This window comes from Pseudochaenichthys georgianus, chromosome 12, assembly GCF_902827115.2.
Source record: "Pseudochaenichthys georgianus chromosome 12, fPseGeo1.2, whole genome shotgun sequence".
Classification (NCBI taxonomy): domain Eukaryota; kingdom Metazoa; phylum Chordata; class Actinopteri; order Perciformes; family Channichthyidae; genus Pseudochaenichthys; species Pseudochaenichthys georgianus.
This window is the reverse complement of record NC_047514.1, coordinates 19,613,257-19,641,196: the sequence shown is the minus strand read 5'-3', so window position 1 is coordinate 19,641,196 and position 27,940 is coordinate 19,613,257. Positions and strand designations below refer to the sequence as shown.

At 40.7% G+C, this 27,940-nt stretch overlaps 1 protein-coding gene across 1 annotated transcript in view; it reads right to left on the bottom strand.

Annotated features, from left to right (window-relative positions):
• The window catches only part of LOC117456466 (potassium/sodium hyperpolarization-activated cyclic nucleotide-gated channel 1), a 74,125-nt gene that overhangs the window by 31,138 nt on the left and 15,047 nt on the right, over positions 1-27,940 (bottom strand). The window contains exons 3-4 of the mRNA XM_034096367.1: positions 13,074-13,235; positions 2,386-2,604 (exon numbers count right to left, since the gene is read on the bottom strand). Coding sequence (XP_033952258.1) covers positions 2,386-2,604; positions 13,074-13,235 — 381 coding nt within the window. The remainder of the gene's footprint in view (positions 1-2,385; positions 2,605-13,073; positions 13,236-27,940) is intronic.

Sequence of the window (27,940 nt, the reverse complement as noted above, 5' to 3'; positions counted from 1 at the left end):
AGGAATAAAAGCTTGTGCACCTAATGATGAATTTTAAGTGCCATGTATAACAACACTGCAACACTGCACCAAAAACGTCAGAGCAATCACAGAGCCGTTGTTTCTCTGGATTTCCATTGACCATGGAAGCAGATGGCAAGGTCAAGCCATCCTTTTAGAATGAATAGATAACGGCTAAATGCTTTTATGTGCGCGGTAATGAAAAGGTATTTTAGCATGTCCTGTTGTAGTCACAGCCAAGGTGACTCTGCTGATGCACTGATAAGAATCACGGCTACAACATCCTGCAGAATATTTGATGAGTACTTTCCTGCCTTTAGGTGTGTCTGTGAACATACTTTAATAAAAGCAATTGGCCTTCAACTAACAATTATTCTTTACGTATCATTTAAATTGCTTAAAAGCTGAGAAATATGGTTGATTCATCGATAAGGTGGTTAACAGAAACATTTTAAAATCATTTTTCAAGAATGTTTTTAACATTCACTGAAATGCTGCTGCTTTCCTTTGTCATGTCCAGTACAACTCCTAGGAGTAATGATAACCATTTTACAGCCAACACTTTAAACTGAGAAAATAGTCAGCAAATAATTGGATAATGAAAATAATAGTTAGTTCGCACTAATTTGCATTTCCTTGATATGAAATCGGCCTATTAAGTGTCAGACAATTGTTAAAAATCACAAAAAAAAATTCTGTACAAATAGTCCAAAACCACCCAATATTAGCTTTACTTTAACACAACAAAGAAAATATCAGCCAATCTGAAAAATTATGAGTGAGTTTTGTATTGTTGCTTTAAAATACACAGTTAATTTGTTATTAATTGGAAAACAGTAGAAGGTTTTCTTCCGTAAAAATTGAATTGTCCTTTAAGCTCTAATGCACATTGTATACATAATAATTATATGACTCTTTTTGCAACTCCAGAGCATTCCCAATTTCTGTTTATTGCATTTTCACTTACAGTAAATGACATGAAATACTGTTTCTGTTGACCTATTATTCATATGTAATAGAAATATCAGCATACATCGCATATTAATCCGTCCGTCTCTTTACATAATCTAGTTCAACAAAGACCTTCAAGGTCAGATGTGATTGAAATGAAGAGTTATGTCCTTAAGTGGATCAAGAAAATAGAAGACTTTAATCCCCCGAACTACAATGCTGTACGTACATTGAGTTCTGCAGAGTAAGCGAAGGAAAACTTTTGTGAGTTTAAGTGATGTTCTTGCGTGCGAGCGAGCACAGAGCGCATCAGTCATGGCCGTGTGTTCTGGGAATTGCCCAGGCCCCTCAGCGGGATCACAGATGGTGGCTCGGATGAAATGCTGGATAATCACCTTCGTGGTGCTATTTTTTTTTTTGTGTGGAAAAAAAAATAGCAAAAAAAGTTGGGACTGTATGGAAGCCCATTTCCACCACTTAAAAAAATTCAAATCCCAATGAAAAGTCATAATTATGAGATAAAAAGTCATAATAATGAGATAAAAAGTCATAATAATGAGATAAAAAGTCATGACTTTTCATGGGGATTTTATTTTGTCACGGACCTCCTCACCCCATTGGCCTTATGGGATCGGTTTGGGGAAGAAAATCCTTTTTCCTTGTCATGGCCCCGACAATTGTGATCTGTGAGAGCCCATTGGTCCATGAGGGCACTGAGAGAATACCTAATTTAGCTAAATTGAGCTCTAATGAGCAGGAAATTCAGCCCAAAAGATCAAAACTCTCAGATACTTTAAGACCATAACACTTGTTATTAGTGTTGCTTACCTTGAAACAAGAAAACATTAAAGATATGTTCTTCTACATTAGATACACTAGCTCTATCTCCACACCGGCTACTGGGGGCTTGCTAACTGTAGCTAACGATTTACTTTATAAGGCGCGGAGCCACACTTCTATCGCTTCAATTCCTGCCTCCAACCAAGCAACTATACTACATTTAACACATGTACCGAAAAAGACGACAACAACGAACATGAGACAGGTAGAACAAGAGAGAGCACCAGAGGGTGGGAGGAAAACCTTTGCTAGCTATCAAGCTACGTTAGCTACCATTAGCAAAACCAAAAGGAGTGTTAACAACTGTGGATGTATCCAGAGCCGCTAAGAGAAGGAGATTTATGAGTGCTTGAACTTTAGAAATGTGTGATTGGATGTACAAGGTGAAGTTCCTGCCATGACCAAGGGCAAGGTCAACTTTAGTTAGGCTAATATAAGCTATAAACATCACAAACATGCAGCAGCACAGACAAACAGGAGACCTGGAAGTGACACGCTTACCGTACCGCCTCCGAGTACATCCAATATCATATAAACCCAACCTTGTTCACATATCAGGTGTTTCATGGTATAACATGACTGTTTGGTGCTTACCTTCTCCTGGTATTGCCTGCGCGATGAGTCCAGTGATTGAATCAGAGCTGTGGCGTGGCCCACAAACATGGCGTAGCACGTGGCCCCTACGATCATACTCAGCATGGTGATCCACAGGTCGGACATGCTGACCGGGGCCCGGGCGCCATACCCGATGCACAGCATGTGGCTCATGGCTTTGAAGAGGGCATAAGAGTATTGCTTACCCCAGGAAACGTTCTGCAAGGTCGAAGAAAGAGACAGAGGCAAAAAGGGGGGAGAAAGGGAGAGACAGAGAGGGGGGTGGGGGAGTTACTGCAAGGCAAGGCAGGGGAGGAAGGCTCTCCAGCAGGAAGAATGGATAGACTTTCCTCTGATGTATCACTGAATCTCTATCAAACACTGTGCCATACACACTCTTCATGCCTCACAGCTAATGCCCTCGCTGGGTGGCTGAACTTTCGACCTGTCTTTTTTCTTCCTCTCTTCTTTCAATACCCTCTTTGCCTGGACCTGGCTTTATTTATTTCCCATTTGCCAAAGGGAGCGAAACAGCTCATGTTTGCAAGTACTCCAAAATAACTTGTATTATTTACACGTCGGAGAAATTGTTTCCCTTAAAGCTCTGGGCAACCACCACAGTGAGAAAAATATCGTTGTTCCCCCTCTTTCGCTCTCAGGTTTGATATTTATAAGTGTTGTAAGGAGGATTCAGTTCATTGGAGGCAGGGGAACAGAAATAATAAGGTACAGTACCACACACACATGAAGCAGACAGTCATGTAACAACTGTCTTCCTAGAGGAAAATGCATAGTAGTGAGTCACTAATACTCTTTACTACAAACGAAGGGAATTGCTGGGTGAGGGTGATTCCTCTTAACGTTCACCGCATGTGTTCCCCGCTCAAAGTGAGAACGTCGTCTTGTGCGGCTTGGACGAGTAGTCTTCATCTCCAGTCGGTTCATGAGGCCTCTATCCAATAATGTGTCCAGCTGTGTATATCAGAAGCCAATTCTTCGTGGACTTGTCTCATTACTCAGAGTAAGATGTTTGAACAGAACCTGATCGGTCGCTACCGACTGGGAAACACGCCGAGACGCAGCCGGATAAAAGTGCTATTCTGCCGCTCGAGATCAGCTTCTATGACTCCACTTATCGCTCATTAGTTTTTGACGAAATGCTAGACGGAGAGTGAAGTATTTATTATGAGGGATGGACATGTACTAAGTGAGCGTACCTGGTCTTTGTGTAAGTATGTGAGAATTTAAAAGAGGACTTTTTCTTCTTTACTATGCAATGCAAATATAATGAACCCTGATTTCCAACTGAGGTGCTTTGTATGCACTTCGAATCGTACATACAGAATTCATTGCTTTTTGTTTTCCAGACTTTTTCTTAGTCTTAGCCTCAGGAAAAGTATTGTCTCGGAGTCAGAGCAGGATTTAGACTCCTCATTAATACAGTACACGTCAAACGTATGCCTTTTTCTTTTTCCGGAGACATCGTTAGCAACCAAAACAGCCCTATCGAGGTTACATTTGTAATCCCTGTGACTTCCTATCTGGAGACAAATGTGACACCTCTCTCCAGACAAGATGCTGACTCCTCCAATAACCTCACCTCCTGTGAACACAATGATGCTGAGGAGGCGCTCCGTACAGAAGTCATATCTCACCCAAAACAGTGAAAGAAATATGAAACCTCGAGAAAAAACGAACTAATCCCCGTCTTTTTTCGCTGGCTGACATAGTTCCACATGCCACACTGTAATATATCACACGCTGGTGCCTCCTTTTGTCACGGCATTTCTGCTCGACTCCACGCTGTTCATCAACTGGGATGAATGAGAACATTTACAGCTAATCATCTGGCCTGGATGACTCACCAATTCTCATCTCTATGCTGATTAGTTTATTCTTCCAAAGACTGATTACAAAATATGTGATAATTACACTTGCCAGCTTTAATAACAAACAGTCCGGTTGGCAATTTCATTAACACTGTAGGGTTCAAACTACTATCTCTATAAAAATATCCACCGGTTTTTTTTCACAATATAAACCGAAAGGAGGAGTATTGTAGCGAGTGTTGTGTTTTACTGGCACACAACACACTGAACAATCTATTTACCCACAAAGGACAAAGGTCATGAGCCTTAGGTGTCTTTCCTGAGTACATTTAGCATGTGGTTGAGATGGTGGGCAACACGGCAGGATGTCTGTGTTGGCATATGGAAAAGCAGAGAATTGTAGTTTTTCCCAGATGAAAACGGATAAGCCCGGGTGACTCACTTCACGTTTTACCTATATGTCCTTCTATGTGTTGGGTGATTGTCTACCCGGCATGAGCGTGTCATATAATCCAATCGTAGTATAGTGTATATAGGGCTTGGGAATTGAGGTCACATCTTGTTGCTCTGTGTGTCACATGTCTGGTGTTTGCTTATATAGAGCATAAGATGAAGGCGCTATTGTGGGACACATTACAGCACATCTTTTTTTTATGGAAATCTAAAAAGGAACAGGTGAAATCTCCCAGTGAAATGTCAACCATGTTTTCCACCTGCCACAGTTACTTGCCTGCTTGTTTAAAGAATGGATATATATATATGTGAATTGATAAGCAGTCACTACCTAACCCTAACCCTAACCCTAACCCTAACCCTAACCCTAACCTTATGAATTAGTTGTGGGCAATTGATAACAGGGAGGTGTTGGTGTCAGTAGTTCATAGTGCTGTGAAAGATGAAGTGTCTGGATGAAATTTGATTAGACAAGATCTGCTAAGTGATGTCTGAAAATAAACACGTTTTGAAATCTTAACAGACCAAACCGTATGATACTGTCAGCGGTTCTGAAATGAACTGCATGAGGTCAAATGTATCAATACATTTAGTGGTATGATACATTAAAAGCAATTGTAAAAGTTACATCTACAAAGTGTAGCTCTTGCTATTTGAAAATTGCAATATTTTCAAATTCAACACAAAAATAACATTTAATACAACAGGTGAGACATTGATGCCGTGTCAATTTAGAAATAAACGGATACAAATTGTTGGTTGATATTGTAGTTTCCTAAAAAACATGGTTATTAGTTTTACGAGGTTATTGATTCAGAAGGTATTCATTCAAAATGGAGCATGAGGAATATGTTGTCAAAATGATAGTAAGGCAGCATTGTTAAAACAGGAGACATTGTAAAGGGTTTGTATAAGACTAGAAATTGTATGAAATGGTTGCTGAATCAAAGCCAATTGAACTCAAAATAAATCCTGTCTCTGATTCAATATATTGAGGAAGCAGGTGTTACATGTCCTAACATTTCCCAAGCAGGTTTTATATCAGACAGAGAGAGAGAACCAAAGAGACCTTTAGTGACGAAGAATGATGCAGCAAGGACGTCCGCATTATTACTAGTTTGAATCCTTGAGTTTGTATTTTTCCTTCAATTACAGAAAGTGACTAAGAGCAGGTCTGGTGCACTGCATCATGATGTTAGCAGCCGAGTACATGCTGTACAGTACTTTATTTCTTTCATTGGTTTATGGAGTTCTTCAACAGACTGACATACACACGTCATTTCTCACAGTATGTTTAACGTGTGAAGAACTCTCCCAGATACTGTACACACACATTGTCTAACTGATATTTCTTGCTGGCCTCTGTTCTTTGAGAAGAGTGAGTCCTTGCAGTATTAACACCAGCAAATGCAGCTTCTACTTTTTTCCTATTCTCTACAATCCCCAGGAGTTTAATAAATGTGGCTAACACAAGATGTATTCAGTTTCTCAGAGTTTCTAAATATAATTAGACTCTGGACGTAGCAAAACGAGTGACACCAGATACTGCATATTCATCTCATGTTTAGAAGTACACCCTTAGAGTGAGTTCAGACTTTATTATCACATGCATTTAAACTGATCATAAGTATTATAAACATCTCTATAGTTAGACCGTGTTTGACTGTGCTTGTTGGGTTTTACAACTTGGGAGCATTTCGTCACAACATGGTGGCTCCAACAGTCCCGTCAAAAAGGATGTGACCAGTTATGTGACGGGGAAGGCAATCAATGCTTCACCATCGTCCCAGTGTTGCGTCACCCACAGCAGTGATTGTTATTGATACAACGAGTAACTATGAGCCCAACAGGAAGTCAAGCGGCTAAGGACACGATTCGACATCTCATCAGCACCAGTGCTCACAGGGAGAATTACAACGATTAGAGATTAAGGACAGACGCACATTTGTTTATTAGCTGTCCTAGTTCCTCTGCAGCTTAACTTGTCATTAAAAGCTAAATAAATTACATTTCCTTTAATGTGTGCCACTTCTGTTAACTTGTAGAATTTCCTTCTTAAATATGTGTTGGTGTTAAATTGTGTTTTCCTGTGTGACTCCAGGTAAATGCCCCCCTCGCGTGTATTTTTAAATCCTTACTTAGAAACAACAAGAGTGCGCAAACATCCGCATGAACTGGTCCTAATTACTCAATCACATAACTCGGCAAGCTGTCCCGTGTTTTGGAGAAAAACAAAAAAAAAGATGTGACGCACAATATTCATTTTTCAATTACGTAATCGCACTACAAGCTGTTCTCCCTGGGAGGACACATAAGGCGCAACAGTCTTTGAACACATTAGCAGGAAGTGCAGGGGTCTGCTGGCCCGAGCGAGCACCACACTGTACGTTGGCAGGAACACAATCACAGTGGTGCAGCTCAGTGTGAAGGGTGTTCTTCTCTTCGTCTTGTGTTCAAGACCCTCATAGTCCTAATGGTGGAGCCTTCTTGGACCTGGCATGCCAAAGATTTTCCTTTATGTTTGTTTTGTTTATTCAGGGATCTGATACTTTTCTCACGGTTCGGATTGGTTATAGTGTTGCAATGTAGGATTTCTAAAGGATTATGTGGATTCATTTCTGTATATGAATTGTCAGAGCAGAGTGATAAATGACCAAAGCAATAACCTAAGCAAGTTCTTGTTTTGTTCTACCAACATCCCAAACTATCCTGCTAACTTTACCACAAAACAAAAACAACAGCACATCTGGGAGACTTGAACTGATGAACTTGCCTCAAATAGTTCCCATTTAAATGTATGTCGATCGACTAATCTCTTAATCAACTCATTTCGCCTCTATTTGTGGGTTAGGCAGTATTTATTCAGGGCCTCTCCAACATGTTGTTCTGTGCTTCGTAATGTGTTTACAACCCTTTATATTTAATTTATTTCACAATATATAACTTCAAGTTGTCCCCTTGCTCTGAACCCTTTCTTTTTGCTTTCTCTCAAGGGTAATAAATAAATGTCTGCAACAACAACAACAGGGACATTCTAAGGAGTGAGGTGACTTCTCCTTGTTCTGTTGCTGTTCAATCATGTGCAACCAAGTATGCAGCGACCACTTTCTCTGATTAGCACACCCTCCATCACAAAAGCAGCCTGTAATATGTCTGGTATCAAGAAGCTGCCAGATGATAAAAGCCTCCACGTATAACAATAGTGATTTGTCAAATGTGCCTTTTAAACTGTTCTTAGCAGCCATGCTTGACATCTTTACAATGTAGGTGGAAACACTCTCATATTTCTAAATATACAAAACTCACAGTCAAGCAGCGAGAATTACTATAGTCTGAACATTCTCAATTACAAGTAAGAATTCTGAAAATGTGACTTAACAAGAAGTACAGAAGTAATATCAGCTTTAAGTACTTGTCATATAAAAGTGAAAGTACTCGGATTGCAGCATGGCTCTTTTCACAGTATTAGATTATCATTGTACTATCCTGTTTTATCACTAAGAAATACATTTCAATGTTGTAGGTTGTCAATTTGGAGCCAATTGTATATACTTATAAGTATACTGGGTTGTCGTTTTAAATTGGTAGTACAGTGCTTCATATTAACTTATCACGTGTATCATGTTTTTTATATGTCAAAAGTTACTAGTACTACGAGTGTTACATACAGTAAGTGTAGTGAGTAAAAAGTACAATATGTCAGAAATGTATTGGAGCAGAAGTATAAATTAACATAATATACTGTCAGTGAATAATTTGCCCTGCATGTCCTCTGACGCAGATGCCCAGCCTTGAGCAGCCGCTATCTCCCTTAAGGAGGGGCTGCCCTAGCATTGTGTTGTTGTTACCAGTTTATGACCGGGCAACTCTCGGTCAGAGATAGTCATTATTGTGGGACACCTGGAACACATCCTTCTCTGGGAGTAGATGACCCAGAGCCATAACCGACAACTACAAGTAATTCAGTGTCCCCAGCTGTTTAGTCTATCTATGGAAGAATGTTGATTACCTGCAGCAAACTAGTTAAAACCTCCTCCCAGAAGAAGAGTTCGTCAGAATTGATTTGGCATCTCTACCGTGTGGTCAACTCGTGGCCCGTGACATGTCTTGTGAATTCTCCGGCCGAAGCTCCAAATAAACCGTCAGTGTTTGCCATCAAAGCTCCAGCTCTCCAGCTCTCCTCTCTCTGAGTCCTGTTTCCAATTGCTTCAGAAGTTTCCCCCACACAAACTGTAATACTCAAGTTAAAGGTGAGGTAGGTAATTTCGGAGAAACCAGCTCGAGTGCGCTAGAATTTGAAAATACACAACCGGAGAAAATCTGCCACTTCCTAACAGAGCCCCTCCTCCAACACACACAAACGCGCACATGACCAATGAGGGCACGAGATAAGTTTGTGCAGGCTGACAGGCAGGTAGGCCATCCAGTTATTTTAGCCGGGCCGGCTAAAATGATTGGTCGTGCTTTTTACAGCACTACGGCTTCCACAGATGAACATTTTTGTATGGATTTTTTGTCAAAGCACTTATATAATATATAGATATTCATTGCTATCGGGATGTTAAGGGCATTCCATGGAATATAACAAAAAGTGTATCTCGAGCCGGTTTCTCAAACTTACCTACACCACCTTTAAGTACAATAAGGTCAAATAGTACTTAAGTGTGGTACTTGAGTAAACATACATACTGTAGTTACTTTCCACCCTTGCAAGAGGTTAATTTAATCTTCATGGGGGCCAATAACACATTAGACACCGTTAACCAGAGGTTTTCTGCACCAAATGATAAACCAAGGGAGCCATGTTAGGGAAATATATGCTTAGAATTGTAATGCCAATGAAACCCTCATCTTATCGTGTCTAGGGAAGTGTGGGAAGTGAGAGAGGAGAGGTATACAAAAGAAAAAGTTTGATTAATGAATAAACTCTTGACTGAGCCTGACTATTGGAAGTGACACATACAGAGGTCTGGGCAGAAAGAGATGTGAAACCAGTGGGTGGGCAGGGATAGAGGAGAGACTGGAGGGTGGTACGCACGGTGAGGCCAAGACTTTCTGTTTGTCCTTCAACCTACAGTCTGTCTGCCAGGAAATCTCTCTGAGAAATGAATCCTTAGCAGGCTATTTGTTCAGCTCCCTGTCTCTGTAACACAACACCTTGACAACACACATGTGGCCCCATGTTCCTACTCACATATCTTTACACTGTACATGCAGACAAAAGTAACATCCCACCACACGAGCCAACACAGCGACAGCGGCACTATCTTGTCTGGTGTTTGAGAAAATGCAGCCTCCAAAGAGTAAGCAGCTACTCTCAGGCCATTAGTAAAGGGGATAAGAGCCGTACACCCTGTGCCGCACCACTCAGCAGTATCTGCAGTCCTTCTCACAGCTGGAGACAGAAGGTACCAAGCCAACGACAGAAACAAAACATGACGCAATCTGAATTTCAAGCAGGCATTCTTGAGCAGATGAGACACGACCTTTTGAAGTCAACGTTCACCTAAATAATGTCATTGTGTATTCAACCAGAAGGGGAGATATTTCATCAAGATTCCCAGCGTATGAACTCTAATGCATTGTGATGGTGAGGGGAGAGGGGAGAGGGATCCCACATGTGGACAGGGCTTTTCACTTTGGATTTGCCAGACCGCAGTCAGCACAGCGGCCTCTTCTTCTGGGAGGATCCACAGGGAAGAGATTCCACTAATTGCTCATTCTACCAAATCAGAGTCAGTGTTAGCGGCTGGCAATCATATGAAAAGATCTCTCCTCCAATATGCCTCATTAATGCTGCAACAGTCCATTGTTTTCCATCATTCTTTTTTTTTATTAATTTTGTTCTGCACAATTAAGTCCAACATATGAGTACAACAATGTAATTAGTAATTGCCTTCTGTAGGTTTTTATTCAATTTCTGTGTGATTTTTGCGTAAAATTACAATTGTGACCTGTATTTCCCATGAGTATTTAAATTAAAAAGCACCCTTGTGTTAGGTTTAATATTCAGTTTTAGCTTAGTTTACTAATTCAGTCATTTTTTTTATGTATAGTGAAATATTAAAGACGGACAAATATATGTATATATGGAAAACAATAAGAGTTAGGTTATTTGCATAAATGTAAAATAACAAAACCGGCATTTGTCATCGATATTGAGTCCTATTTCTCTCCATATTCTTACGATGTAGCATTTGATTGTGCAGGCAGTAATCCTCTCAAAATGATTTATTCATCATGTTATATTCAGTCTGCATGTGATCACCGTCTGAGGAAGCTATTTAAATGGCTTGTTTGTTTGAGTAACTGACAAAAATATATTGTTCAATGTGAAGAAAAAAACTGAAACTTTTCTTTGTTCGCCTTTAGAAGATTCATGTTCTGTCTATTGACTAATAATTAATCGATTTATCCTTTTGTGTAGTCAATACTGTCACAATCTGTTCACCTGAATATCAAAAGCAGAACATATTCGACTAGATTCATGAAATATATGGTAATCCTAATCCAAAAAGTTGCGAAACTGCTGAGATTTGAAAGCATTATTTCCCCTTCAGACTCCTGAACACAGGGACTGCGTGAGGTGCTATATATACTGTAGGTGTGCTAGTCTGCAGCTGCAGAGAGAAACTGTCACTAGAGACTTTATTTCTGAGGAGCTGGGAGACTTTTCTGTAAAGTAGTCTCGACAGACTTCACGCAAAGTATTCTGGTTTCATTTGACCAGTTACAGCTATTTTAACTCACCTACTGTTGAGCTCTGTGTTTCAGAGGCCATAATCCCCAGCTATGGCTATAGATTTCCACCCAGCGAGTGATGGGTGGGGGGGGGGGGGGGGCAGCAAATAAGCCTTCTTCACAACTCCCATGTTGTATTGATTTGCATACAACAAGGGGAGTTCATACTGAGCAAGAGGATCAGTGTGCAACACAAGTGCGAGGAGTCGTTTCTAATTAAACTCACCGGTTTCAAGTCAAAAAGGAGCAATGTTTATCATGGAAAGGTTTAAAAAGTAGCTGCTTTGTGAAAAAAAACATTCGGCAAGGATGAATAGTGAGAATTTGTATCACGGAGAAGAAGAACACAGAGAAGGCTAGTATCTGTTTCGGATGAGTAACACATGCTAGGTGGTATTGGGCTCACTTGGGCAACTCATTTCCTTGAAGTACAAATATGAGTTGTTTATGGGTTGTGATGTTGAGGACAGCTGACATTTGCACCTCCAGTCAGAAGCTTCGGAGCAGTCCATGTGCATGTGTGTGAGTACAGACATGTTAGTCAGAGAGAGGGACATGAGAGGGGGAACATTTCCTCGGGTGAGCATTCACAATCAGCATATCCCTTGGGGGCCCATACACACACTTCCTCACTATCACATTGCTCTGAGACGACTAGCACGGTCCGATTGACCCCTACTCAGAGAGAGATATGGAGGTGGGAATAACACGTGAAAGAAATGAGGAAATATCGATGAAAGGCGGTCTCCAAATACTTCCAAACAGTATGTTCTGTTTGGATATCCACATAGATTATGAGCCAGTAGTTACTTGAACACATATTGTAGGAAAGGTGGGATAGTTTAAACAAAAAGGCCAATCAAATATACATTAGGAAGTTTCTGCAAATCATGTTTTGAAGCTATGAATAAATATAAAATGCATCACATTACTGTAACAGTGGCACTGGTAGTCATGCACTGAAGATTCCTTTGGTTACATCTGTCTCTTCAGGCTCTGTTTCTTGCCAGTTGGCAGATCAATAATTTACTTTCAACAATGTCCCTAATGTACCTACAAATCCTATTTATAGACTCCAGCTCCGAATGAGTCTGACACTACTGTATATACAAAAACACCAGGAGAGAACAAAGTAAAACAAACCTATACAACTGCAGTATTTGTTTTGATCAGTACTGTCATTATAATAAACTGTATATTTGTATTAGTGTCATATCTGCAAACACATCGGTTAGTCTTCATCCTAAAAACCTTTTCTTTTCATACCCCTCTACTTCCCACATTCCTGTGTGTCTCGACACTAATAAAGGCACTCACACATTTTACTTGTACCATTAAAGTGACAACACACCAATGAATCTCCCAACAGTGTGAGATAAGCAGCCAAATGTGGTTATTTTAGAATACTATACTTGCCTGCTCTTACACTGTACTGCAGCACTACCACTCAATAGCTGTACACTGCATTACAAGAACAATCCTAACTCTTCATTTCCATGTCTTCTACTGTACATGTTTTTCACAATTTCCCGTGAGACCTGCAGCTGTAGCCTCAGTCTTTTCGCACCCTATCAATGTATGTAGCTATGAAATGCACCATGACTCTTTCACTTACATCAAATGCCAAAAATAACAAACAAAATAGAAGAAGTGTGTAATACTTACAACCATGCCGTTTAGGGACACCCAGCAGTCAGGGGGGAAGTCTTGGAGGAGAGGCACCAGATACTGGAGGCAGCCATCCCAGTGACACAGAAGCAGCATCATCCCTATCAAATTAAATATTCTTACCACTGCACTAGCCAGGTCATAGGTCATATGGAAAATCTGCCGGAGAGAAAAGAGAGCTCGGTTAGACCTCTTGAGAATCTTTTGTTTAGTGAAAACGTGCATTGATATTCCGATCATACATCAGGTTAGGCAACACACACACACACACACACACACACACACACACACACACACACACACACACACACACACACACACACACACACACACACACACACACACACACACATTCATTATCCATTGGAAACATGTATTGGTATTTCCGGTATAACATTTTATTAGTCCCTTTAAAAAGATTAAAAAGAGCCCCAAAGTACAAAGTCACCTTTGAAGTGGAGGGCATGGTGTGTGTGTTTGGCCATAAGAGAATGACATAGCTACAAGTGCATGTGTGTGAGATACATAATTCAACATGGCTGCTTTCCATAACAAACTGACCAGTGGAGGACCGACACACGCAGCACAGAGTCGGTAATGCAGAGCGAGTGAGGTGCATAGCACACTGACTGATACAGGGAGTGCACACATCTGGAATAATCAGGTGGTACGTGTGTTTATATTCTGTGAGCCCGTGTGGATCTTCCATCAGAGCAGGACATTTGAGAATAGAAAGTCATCAGCAGGGTGAATAAGCATATGCGCAACGTGAGGCGGTTTCATTCACATCCAATCGGGGCGAGGAGAGTTGACTCACGCCCGGTTGGCTGTGGCACTAATTCTCATTAGCATTAGAAACCCATTACCTCTTTCCAGGTTAGTTATTCCGTAATCACCGCACACTGAATGCTGCTCAATTTATCCTGCTAAAAAACGTTAAATATGGAAAAGAAAAAATTGGTGGGTTTTGCATAATAAACCTGCGCCATTTGCTAATTTGCTGAATGGAAGAGTCCAAATAATTAGTACCTATTTTTAAGTTTATTGCTTTCCATTTTCTTTAATTGGCCCATTCTACTTAATTTAAGTGTAATGACGATTTAATTGGCCTCAGGGTATGGGCCCCACACACAATCATGAGGTTCAAATAAATCACACCCAATGAGAAATAGTAAACTTTTTATTTCAAGTGTGTTTTTCTACACTACTGATAATTGTTTGAACAGAGTATCAAAGTGGTTAATGGAAGACGAATCGATGTCTTGAGGTTATAAATAAACTAAAATGAAAAGACAGGCAAAGAAGGTTGAAGTAACACATTATGTGTATATGTACAGCACATCCAGTATGAAATACTTTACTTGAAATAGGCAGTACTTTCTTGTTTTGAACACAATTTATTCTGTAATATAGCAGGTTTAACTCCAGGTCCATTCCTTGTTTGGTCGTACCTGCCTTTTAAGATAAGATATTAGATAAGATGTACTTTATTGATCCCAATTTGGTACATATTATCTTGTATCTTATCTTAAAAGGCAAAAAACATGATTTGTCTCCCCAGTTACATTTTTACTTTTTTCTGGTTTATATACTTCAGAATTTGGAAAAACACTGACCACTTTTGACCAAATTGCGAGGGCTACTTACTTCCTCCTCTCATCAATTGCAATCACTCCAGCCAGGACATGGACTTCAAATTGCGCTGACATGTATTCTGGCATCATTTTGATCCTATTTTGCCATCTGTATGCAAAAACCACCCTAAACCCCAGGTGCTTTTAAAAGCTCTTTGAATCCACATCTCTCCACCCCGGTCTATTGTGGCTGTCCAGTAACCTTTCTGCACAAAGGACAGTGTCCATACAGAGAACAAGAGGCTGGGCTGATGCTCAGATCCCTCTATGGTGCAACCCGTCCACAGGGAGACAGTGCACTGCCCTCACAGGCTAAAATTAGCTGCTAGCTTACAGGATGGCTGTATCAATGCACTCGGTATCTCCTCTGCTGCCTACATCTTTATTCTTAACCTAGCAGAGCTCTCTGTCCCTCTGTTGGGTGTGTGAGTCTTTACATTCAGTATAATTATGGGACATAAGAGGAGAGTGCAAGAGGCAAAGGGACGACGAAAACAAAGAGCAAGCCGCTAATAAAGGCATACAATCTTGGAGGATTGTAACAAGACCGGAAAACAGGAAGTAGCACTTTGGTCCTTCTTTGAATTGCAAATTATTCACAGCAGGCAGAAATAGAAAAAGTGCCGACTGCATGTCTGCACTTTCCTCTTTCAACTAATGCGTAATCAAAAAAACACAATAGAGAATTTGAAAAAAGTGGGGCGCAGGCTTCAAGGGAAAGTAGGGTGACGTATGTGAGAAGGTTGCAGAAAGGCTTTAACACATTCCCACGGAACATTTGACGTAGACTCTGTGACCTTTGGGTCAAGCTGAGTCACCGAGGGCGGAGAGGAAAGATGTAGAAACTCATTAACGCAATAAAGGATTTATTTTGGATTGTATTTCAGGGGCAGTTTTGAAAAGTCTGCTCGTGGCAGAAGGTTGCCACAAGGTATTACATGTGGTCTATTTATAGAGTTCTTAATAATAGGGCTGCAGGTGAAGAGCAGTGGCGAGGGTCGACGGATTATACACAGGAGAACCTTCACTGTGTTGTTTGAGGATGAATTGTAAATATTTGAAACAGTGAGATGCTTTAGTGGTTACCACTGTTGACATATTAAACGCGTTGTCTCCATATAGCAAAGTATTGGACACATTCAAACATGCACATATGGGATCATCTTCCTGAGCGTTTAAAGGTTGCACTGAAGTCACAGAGAGGCAGTGTGTCTACGCAGCACATCATGTTAATAGAGAATATGAAAATACAGGGCTGCCATTGTTTTGAATAACATTTGAATGTAAGAAGAATAAAACCAAAACATTTCCTTTACTGAAGATGTTTGCGCCAATTTACTAAATCTTTTCAAGTAGAAGAAAAGACATCTTAGCAAGCTGTTAGTGATGTACTTGCTACATACACTAAAGCATATTGTCACTGTGACTTTGAACTGCATATCCTTGTGTTCTGTGCGGTTTTAAAAGTCTAGCCTGGCGTGTATCATTTCATTCGACAACTCTATTGTTCTTGGGGCAGTGTTTTTGAATGTGTACGATTGTGCCAGCGTGTCATGAAGGGGTTCTGTCACCACACACACTGGAGTGGATATATCTCAACAACATCCCTAAAGTTACCAATTGAATAACCAGAACTTTTCTTAGGAAGTGTTTAATTGTGCATGATAACAGGACGTAGGTAGCTTTGACTTGGAGCCAAAAGCACAACCAGTACTCTCTGTTGGCAACGCAAGATATGAGCTTTGATTGAAGTGAATAAAGCTTACATCTGACAGGGGGCACAGGTCAGCATAATCCTCGACAAACAGCCAAGGTTTGATGTGATAGCGGCACAGGGTCACAGGCTGGTCATGTCCCGCCAACACAGGGCTCATTCACAGTTGGCGTGTTCCCATATTCATCAGTCCAGTATCAGTAGATGGGGATTTGGATATCAATCTGGAAAGTATTGTGTGTGTACATGCACTTCAATAAACAGGGTCTATATGACAGTGGACGGCAGAAGTGACCTCACGTGTTCACAGAAGTGTTCAACAAGTGTCACTTCAACTTGTAAAGTGTTCACTCCACTGCTATCTGTCCGGTTCATGGATGTGCAGTAGGCTGTCTGACTTTTTGAATCTGTTGTGAGCATGCAGGAGAATTACTCATCGTCAAGCTGTGGGACACGCAATTACAAAGTGTTCTTTATGCATCTTCAAATTGGACACGAGTGACCTCTGTTTGAGGTTAGCGAGGATTACCGAGGGACTAATTTGAGGGGATTAAAGCCACCACTGGCTATTGCATTGAAGGCTGAAGAAAGAGCTTCCAGGGAAATCTGGTATTCTCCCGCTTAACATCAACTTGTAAATCTCCTTTTTGGATCTCCCTTGGTGTTGCTTAATCACAAAATTAAGGCTGGACTTGGATTTAAAAAAGTCATATTATCATGTTATGCTGGATTTAGCAAGTCTCGTGTTTTCCTCAAGCGACAACAAGAAGACAATGTTTGCCTAAGCAGATCAAACCTGGATATGAATGATTTGATTTACACTGGTAAACAACTTCAGTGCAATTCTGCCCCAAAAGAAAAGCAGTTTGCTGGAAGAAATTACAATTTACGTCTCGGTAATGCACTTTGCGCTATCATGTTGAGATATAATATCAGTAATGAATGAACATAAATAGTGTCGGCATTATTCTAGTGCTTCAGGCAGCAGATGGAGAATAATTTCAGCGGTGTTATAAATGAACTCGGATCTCTCCAAGGCGGGTTATTGTTACTCTAAATAAAAAGCGGTGGATGTGCAGCAGCACATTTAGGTAATGAGGCCCAACAGTAATACATAGCCAGAGACTTAATTAAAAGGCAGGTGGCGATCAATGGGGTCTTTACACAGGCAGCAAACAAGTAGTGATAAATTAATGTTACACAGGGAACCCTGGACAGAACTGGCCATTGTGTGTCCTCCACGATACGCTCAGTAAAGCATGAGTGCTAGTAAGTACTTAATGGAAGAACAACATTTTTACCAGTAAATATATACTCTGGAAGAAAAAGTCGCTGAATGGCCTCTTTCAGAGTCTAATATTATAATACAAACTGTATATTATTAGATTATAAATATAGATGCAATCATGTGTAACCATCGTCTCTAGATGTATTAGCTGGTCAAGCTTGAGCTTATTTTAACTTCTTCATTTACTGCTGGATAGAATATTTTTCATTTCATTTCAAACCTTCATTTAATCAGATTGGTCCCTTGAGATCATTAATATGCAGGGAGACCTGCATATTAAAAAAAAATCCTAGTTCTTTTATAATCTATCATGCTTTGAATGCATCATTTCTATGACGAATCAGAAGGTGTAAAGACACTAACGCTTTCCAATAATTGTGGAGTCAACGTTTTTCGTTTTAGAAGTGAATAGAGCATTGGTGTAAATGCCTCAATGCCTCAATGCTCAGCACTTGAGTCAGTCCTCAGGTACTTTTCCCTATTGCAGATGTGTCCACCGTCAATGAGATATAGATCCTTCCTCATATGGATTTACAACAGTTGTTACGAATACAAAGCATGTATCTATAATCAATATAATACATTTTGTTTATTTGGTTTACCTTTAAAGATTTTAAAACATGCTTGTTCATCCTTTAAGCTGCTGAACAACATTAGTCAAGCACAGCAATGTAGGGTTTGTATTGGAAAGACAATACATGAGCTAACAATGAGCCACTATACAGTAAGTGTAGAACTTCCGTGATATCCTCTCTTAACAGCAAACACTAATTCACACATTCAAGTGTTACCCACATTGGCTTTTATTTTGTATAGACCAGCTCCCCTTATGTTTCAGGTTGCTTATGCTGCACTTGTTTTTTATTCTGCACAATGTCTTTGATTTAACTTAAGGAATACATCTAACCACACAATAACCACCTCAGCGTATCCTTGATCATCAAATACTGCTTACATGGAAGACCTTGTATATGCACTAACTGTACGCTGAACATAGATGGAAGGTGTTGGGTTAAAGAGGATACCCTTCTTTACTGGATTATCCAATTACTAACCCATCAATCAATGCATTCATTTAACAGCTAATCCCTCGGAGATGTGTCAATCACGAGTTAAAAGAAAGGCTCTCTCCCGCGGGAGTTCATCCGCTCTGTTTCGCATCCTTCTGTTCCCGTCAGCACTATTCCCCGTTCTTCCGCTAAGCACATCACACTGTACTGCGAGCGTGGCCGCCTTGCCCGCTGTCTCACCCGCTCTGCGTCTATTTTGGTCGTGTGAGCGTGATAACCTCAACACTACTGTTCTGCCTTAATCTGTGCTCAACCATTCAGAGCGGCACTGGCAGAGGCCGCCTGCTCTGGGGCCGACGCTCACGCAGCCACAGGGGCCACTTTTACGATGCATTATGTTCAAGGCTTGTGTGTTTATGATCAACATTAACCTATACATTTATGGAAGAACCCTATACCTCTTCCATAAGTGTCTATACATCGTGATCTTTGAAGTGTGCTCAGCCTTCCTTTGTCCTAATGTTCCCATGTGGGGATTAATGCATGCAATTAATGTATGCAGTTAATTTATGCATATTCTTTTAGAAATGTCTTTCAAGGATTATAAAGAGTCTGCTCGATGCGAGGAACAGGCTCAGTGCGTCAGGGGAATAAAAATGTATTTATGTTTGAGGCGGAGGTTGATGTTGTATTGATTTGTACCTGTAACCTGAGCGGAGGTTACAAAACAGCTCAGCTCAGCTTTAAGAAAACAGGTACACACGACTGAGCTCTCCAAAGATCTCCTCGGTGATAACTCATCAGTCCGATGAGAACATGTGTGGGACAGCACATGAACGTGTTTGGACATATTGTTCAGAAACTTGCCAGTAGTCTTGAGAACAACCGTTTTGAAAACATGACCGCGATTCTCTGCTTATGCAAGTCTGTTTCAGCAGGACAGTTAGGCTGAGGAGGACACCGACTGAAGTCCTGGAATGGTGCTGTTGGTCAGTCTATGATGGAGGGAAGGAGGAGAGCAGGGCTGAGAGATGACAGGGAGGCGAGGGAGAGGCATGCTACGGCTATCAATGGCTGCCTGCTATAAAAGAAACTATTTAGAAAGACACATCATAAAAAATGATCAATGATTGGTTTCAGTAAGGATGTTTGTCTGCAGATGTTATATAGTTGGATATGATTCTTTTTAATGCTTCTTGCCTGTATGGAACATTCAGTTTAAGTGTCTTATAATACTGTATATATATATTTTGTAAGGGAAGACAATATTTCAGATGACCTCTTAGTTATGTATTCCTGCTAGTTCATTTTGGCCACAACCATGACATGTATCACCTGTTTTTGCTCACAAACAAATCCAGCAGTTACGCCAAACATCATGTTTCTAGTTGAGTTGTGTTTTTAGTTACCCAATGAATGGAAGTCCATTTTTCCTTTTAAGCGCTGTGTTTGGTCTGAACCAAGTCTTAAGGGAAATATCTGTCTCTTAAAGAGCTATATGCTCCACTATGCTCACTAGATGTCTAACTGTGCTGTCTGCCGTTAAGTGCTGAGCAGGTGGTGTACAGTGGGGTAAGTGTTTATAGCTGGACACTGATGCCTGCTTTAGCCCAAAGCCACTCAATGAGAGGGAACCAAAACGAGGGTCAGGCAGTTAAGCACTGATCTGAAAGTCTATCAAGCTCCCTAAAGTCAAGTGGAGCTTCAGCTTGAAATGTAATGTGTGTTATTTTGTTCATGACTACAAGCGACCCCGATCACATTATGCTAAGGGCTCTGGCTTGTAGAGTGGGAGCAATCTTCCAATCGTACTCTTTGCAAAATATCTCTGACATTAAGTGAGTCGTTTGCCATCCTTTGAGGAGATCAAATATAAACATTTTGATTTGTTTGCACTACTTAATATAATTTGATTTCTATCATTTGAAAGCATACAATATACTGCAGAACAGTTCTGTATTTGTTATCATGGCAATACAGAATAGTATAGACCACGACATTTGTTAACTTTTTCTTCCAGATCTTTCTTTCTCTCTTAGAAAGAAAGAAGATACAGTCGTGATGTGAATGTCATGGAGGAGTGGAAGTGTGGTTGTGCTAAGAAGGCAGTCGGGAAGATTAGAGCCCAGGAGGGATTTGACTGGATTGCACCGGATGACCTGCTGTGCTCATGCAAACATCAGCAATATGGACTCTCCCGACCTCTTCCAGGAAAACAACGACGGCCTCTTGTAGGATTTCAGACCTCACTTGTTGTTCTTTTCGTGCTCAGATTGCATGGTCTGACTAAACCCATAGACTGAGCCATTGACATATGACTATCTATGTATAGGGCTAGCCTGTTCTGCTTCTATCTCTTTTACGGATATAAATGCTTCAATAAAAGTGTAATCTCTCCAAAAACGAAGATATCTATTTGTAAATTCAGAAGGGAAAACAATGGTGTTTAAGGATATTGCTCCTTTTGGTTGAAATAAAATGCAAAACTAAAGAAATGTAAATGATTTAGAGACAGGCACATCTGGCTGTGGGTGTTTTTAATTGATTAGTATCTGATTTGAATGACTTTTATTTTTCTGAATTATGATTTTGGATTATTGTATTATTGAATCTGTTATTATTTCTAAAACTGTGTGGTGTTTTGTGTCTGCAACATTGTTATTAAGATGCTGCATTTCTTTGCCGGGAAGCTATTGAAAACAATTTGTAATATCTCCTAATTAAAGGTGGGGTAGGTACGTTTGAGAAACCGGCTCGAGATCGCTAGAATTTGATAATACACAACCGGAGAAAATCTGCCACTTCCTTACAGAGCCCCTCCTCCAACACACACGAACGCGCACATGACCAATGAGGGCACGAGATAAGTTTGTGCCCCGATGGGAGGCTGACAGGCAGGTAGGCCATCCAATCCGTTTAGCGGTTGTACTTTTTACAGTATTACGGCTTCGACAGACTACAGATTTTTTTATGGATTTGTTGTCAAAGCACTTCAGATATTCATTGCTATCGGGATGTTAAGAGCATTCCATGGAATATAACAAAAAGTGTATCTCGAGCCGGTTTCTGAAACTTACCTACCCCACCTTTAAATCAAAGTTAAATACAAATAGTGAGTCATCCATATTGAATTGATACTTTCTGTTTACTGAGGCAAACACAATAATGGCTCAGAGTTAGAACCATTAAGTTCTGTATAACATAACAATAATACAATAAACACACAGCCATACGGGGACGGTATGATATTATAATAACCCGGAGAGAGGCAGCAACACATTATCTAGCCCCGCATACCTCTGACTGTGCTGTAGCATCAGGAGTAACTACACATGATACGCTATCTAATCTGCGCTGCATTCACAAACGGACATCCATAATAACACTTCTCTGTGATGTAATAATAGCGCATTGCTATAGTGATGCTCATATACCAGACCATACACATGGTTGTGTTGGGATACAACAGCTTCAACAGATGATCACAGCAGCCGTTACGACAGATAGATGAAGAGGCGTTAATCCATCCGCTACATACAACATTAACTCCTGGGAAGTGAGGGTAGAAGAAACCGAAATGCTTCATTAGTTACAAATTAATTATTCTGCACAAGACATCATTACAGGATGTCTGCCATGAGTGGTGTTGCTCGACTCTACTCTAAATAACCAAGGGATCATTATAGGCATCATGGAGAATCAGTCAGTCTGTAGGAGTGCGCAGAGCATAAGGGCGTTTCCAGGTGCAAGGCTTTTATTTTGTACATAGCTACAGTGTAGTTATGACGATGAACATTTTAGGTCACAGGCTCCTCCAACAGTGCAACACAATTGAATGTAATAGAAAAAGTGCAGAATACAACTTACAAAATCTCACCTCTTCAAACTGGCTTTTAATGTGTGAGTGTTTTACTATATTTAATTGTTGACCTTTTTTTTTAACTACCTCTGTAAAAATGTATTATTATTATTATTGTTCATAGCCTATATACAAGCAATTGGAATATTGATATATATGATTTGCAAACAGAATTTTTTTGTTTAGATTAGTTTCTCAGCCAGCCAGGGATGACCAATGCTCCCCACACTGAGGGTCTCAACCTATGGTCTCAACACACCTCTTACTACACACACACAGCAACCACTAACAACAGCCCAGCAGACAGAAATAACCCCAGATTAGCCTAATCTCCACACTTATCACTTCACTCCTAAGACTATATCTGTCATCTGTCTGCTTACTGTACTGTGCACACCATGCAGGAGGACGCTTGTGTACGCAGGGGGATATCCCACGGGGACGGACCCGACAGCTTAGCTCCATATGGTCTTCTTATTCAGAACTCTAATATAAATCATGAAAATGATCCTTATTGTCGATAAATGTCAAAAAGTAAAGTTTGAAAACAAAGTAAAGAAACAGCCACAGCTGTTAGAAGACCAAGCAGATGTTGGTTTTGTTTGGCTGCTGTGCGGCTGCTAAAACCCCCAGGCTATGTTACAGAACATTGAGTGTGTGTATTACTTGATTTAGTCATGTGTATAGCAAAACCTGGGTCCCTTGTCTTTTAGAACACTTTTTTTTTTATTACTGCCGATTTTTATTCCATATTTTATTCTTTTTTTTCCATTCCATTGCAATGCAAATACCGTTATATATTTGACTATATTTTGTATTATTTTTAATATTTATTCTAGTTCTCTAGCTGTATTTTTAATTCTTGTTTTCACTTTTATGTATGCACCATGACACCAAGTCAAATTCCACCTACGTGTCAACCTACCTGGTAATAAACCTGTTTCTGATTCTGATTCTGATTTAACACATTTTATTTTGTATTGCATAAGATTTGGCTTGAACAAAGTCTCCCTCTCTCTTTGTCAGTCTGCCTCTCGGTGTCACTGCCTGGCTGTCTCTCCGTCCTTACAGCGCATGCACATCTGTTTATATCTTACATCAAATGACGGGCCGAGCTGAGAGACAGCCTGACAGTGAAAGTAAAAGATGAAAAAACAGAGACAGAGATATCAAGAGGCACTCAGTGGACGAGTATATACCATTTCAGGTTACAGTGACACTGTGACACAAAGTGACCTGTGAAGCCAGCAGTTGCTAATAAAAGCCCGATGAACTCAGATGTTTCTCACTTTTCACAGGCGACAGAATACGAGTTGAGGAGACACAGCACCAGTAGCATGTTTCTTAGATTCATGTGGTTTATTTGAATTGAAGCTACACCAGCACAGAGGTTAGCATGATACAGAACAGCGTCTGCCAACTTCTATTAAGTATAAAGTGTAGTTACGCATGTCTAATTAATGATGTTATTATTTGTTTTAAACTACGTGTGCATTGAGCTGTTGTGCACATGACAAATTCATTCAAATGTAGTTGTAAATGCTTATCTAATCTAGTATATAAAAAGAAAACCAGTGATGTGTAATCCTACAACAAACAAGAAACATCATTAAGAGAGATCTGATACTCGTATCATAATAATGGCCTAACTGAGCAGGGAAGTCTACATATTGGTATTTTACGCTGAGAAGAAAAGGGAGCAGACAATACAGCCTATTTTAAACCTACATTTCCTCTCACTTGAATGCCTCCAGCCTCCCTCTCCGTCTTCCTGTTTGATCTATAAATGAAGAAATCTAGAATACACATATTTGTTGTATGTGTGGTGCAGTCAATATTTGATATACAAGGAGCATCACCTGCACACCAACTCCAATCCACACAATAGCTATTCATGTAACCGCTACATTTGAATTAAGGTGGGTTGCGCAACCATTACTATTGATATAATCAATCATTACCTTATATTTAAATTGTGTCTACAGTACTCCCAGTCTCTAATTCAACAAAACATGAGCAAATCATAGCAGGTGGTGAGGCTTCTAATACTCCCTACTGCAGTTAACCAGAGCAACGAGCAGCAGAAGGAGCACTGAGTGGCTTGGCAGTGGGGAAATGGGTTAAATCTACAGGGGGATGATGAGGAGGGAAACAGTCGCTTTGAGGCGGTGAGGTCGGGCTTTTCCAGCCCGTGGGGCCAAGAGAGAGTTTCCCCTCAGCGAGCTGAGCGAGAACACCATGCGAGGCACATTATGTTCATCGTCAGGGAGCCGTGTCTTAAAACAAAGAGGACAACAACACACACAGCAATAGAGGGAAGGGAAGCAGTGCCCTTCATTTCTTTCTGAGAAACTACATTGGACTGGAGGAGTCCATTAAGCTGTGTGTGTGTGTGTGTGTGTGTGTGTGTGTGTGTGTGTGTGTGTGTGTGTGTGTGTGTGTGTGTGTGTGTGTGTGTGTGTGTGTGTGTGTGTGTGTGTGTGTGTGTGTGTGTGTGTGTGTGTGTGTGTGTGTGTGTGTGTGTGTGTGTGTGTGTGTGTGTGTGTGTGTGTGTGTGTGGTCTAGCATTACTATACTTGTGGGGACCTAAATCTGTTTACATAGTCACGTGTGGGGACTCGCCTCCCTTATGGGGACAAAATGGAGGTCCCCATAAGGGGAATCATTACTTTTAGGGTGAAGACTTGGTTAGGTTTAGGATTAGGGTTAGGGTAAGGTTAAGGGTAAGGGTAAGGTTAAGGATAAGGGTAAGGGTAAGGGTTAGGGTTAGGCATGTGTTGGTTATGGTTAAGGTTAGGATAAGTCTCCAGGAAATGCATGTAAGTCAATGTAATGTCCCCTGAAGTGATGTATACATGGTATGTGTGTGTGTGTGTGTGTGTGTGTGTGTGTGTGTGTGTGTGTGTGTGTGTGTGTGTGTGTGTGTGTGTGGTGTGTGTGTGTGTGTGTGTGTGTGTGTGTGTGTGTGTGTGTGTGTGTGTGTGTGTGTGTGTGTGTGTGTGTGTGTGTGTGTGTGTGTGTGTGTGTGTGTGTGTGTGTGTGTGTGTGTGTGTGTGTGTGTGTGTGTGTGTGTGTGTGTGTGTGTGTGTGTGTGTGTGTGTGTGTGTGTGTCAGGGATAGAGATGGAAAGGGACAGGGATAGAGATGGATGTTTGCTTTGGAGATGATGAATTGTTAAATGCTGCACTAAAAGTAAGAAGTGCAGCCCCAACAATGGTGTGCTGCTAAATATAGTACTACATTAACATCTGTGGGAGAAAGATACTTGTACCTTTGTAAGCCATTAACATATGCAATGCACACTCTGAAGCTCAAATCATTAAGTGACATTTCCTTACATTTTATTATTTATTTTAACACAGACGAAAACAATTGTTCCTCTCCAGTGTAATTTACAATGATACTGTTGCTATGACACTTTACAAGGAAAGGTCCCCCTCCTCACTGACAACTTGTCAAATGTGACAGGCGGATTGTCACACATAGACATGTGACAGGGGTCTTTAACCTGCAGGCTGCAGCTCCAACGCTGGAGACAACAAAGGTCTGCTTCTCCTCCAACAGCCTGCCGCTCATCCTCTGCCACACCATGCACGGGGATCCCAAGTCTGTTTATGAAAGTGACCGACACAAAGCTGCACGACACTTGTGTATCCCCCAACAGCATTACGCATAGTTTGTAAGGTGGAATACAACATGATTTGGAGACAGAACTTAGAGCTTTGACTGAATGTGATTAAGAAAGATGTAAGACATGCTCCTTGTTGACATGAAAATGCTAATATGTTCCCTTTTTCCATAAAAGGGGGGGCAGCTGTTTTTAAGAGTTGCTCAACCAAATGGGGCAAAGCATGAACACACAACGCTATGGAGCTGGAACACTGATGAAAGATGTAAGGGTGAAGAAGAGGGAGCAGGGAGGTCACTGCTCCGTAGCCAACTGCTAAGTAGCACTAGACAGCAAATGTGCTTCTACAGCACTATGTTGTTGTCCAATCAGAGCTATTGGTCGATGGCACCTGGACCACACAGCACGACAACAAGCTGTAGTTTGTTATTCTTCCTTTTTATTTTAGTTACATTTGTAGGTGTTTCTATTCTGGTGAGATTATCGACAGGAAAGCACAGGTTAAACACGCACTGCAGCTTTTATTGAATTAGCATTTAGGCTAGTAAAAGTCAGCAGACCGGATCAGACCGTCAGGATCAGAAAATAACAATCATTTACTCACAAAGTATTGAGCTGAATAAAACACCTGCGACACATATTTTGCATCCATTTTATAAAATGATAATCTATATTAGATTATGAGATTTGTAAAATGGAAACGGATCCGTAAACCTTTAATGGCTTCTGTATCCTGGGACACACATTCCTTTAAAAGGCTTTGTCCGAGTGTACCATGGGTAAGATAGTGTGCAACAGTGGTGGAATATGGATTTTATAATATAGAAAATGTGCATCTCACGAGATACAGTGTGAGTTGGAAAATAGAGGTCATATTTTGAAGTGCCTGTACTGTATATACATTAGACAAACAATGAATATTCCAATATATGTGCTTGCTTACTCATTTAAGGGTTAAAGACATTTGGATCCGATGGAGGGATATTATGTGAAATTGGGAACAAAAGAAAAAAGAAACAAAGTCACTTCAAACGGTGGAGAAGCACCAAAGCCGAGGCAGGTGACCCAGACAGAGCCGCGCTCCGACAGCAGCTCGGCTGGCAGCTGCACGCAGGCTGGAGGTGGCCCTGAAGTGATTGATGTCTCCCCAGACTCGTGCGTAACCAAATCCAAATCACACATTTCTCATCAAAATGTCAGTGAGCATTGGACATCAAGTTGATCCCAGCTGCAACATTTGGACCGTAATAAGAAATCCTACACAAACCGTTGAACTAGTTTGTTTTTGTTCAACTCTAAAGCTGACTTGAATTTGCTTTTCAAATGCGCGTTTGCATAATAAAACTCCACCCATGACGCACTCTCTCCTGCCTCCTTTTGCCCAATGACAAACCAGAGCTCGGTGTGATTTAAAACAATGTCCAAAGTCCCACGTTTATCTTGTTGGGGCACATTAAATATAAACACCCAGCTGTGCCGCCTTGACTACGTGTGCCTCGTGCAACACAGCATCTAGGCTAACTAACACCTGCTCTGAAGCCGAAACACACCCAGGGTTCTACAACCTTTCTAGCAGAGGTATATAAATCTCTTCCAGTGTGTGCGCAGTCCTACATTCTTCAAGGTCACCCATTATGTAAAATGCACTGTCTCTTCTACATCAACATGTAGTAGTACAAGTTTCAGTATTCTGATCCATTTATTTAAAAACCTGTCTGAAAATGAGCTGAT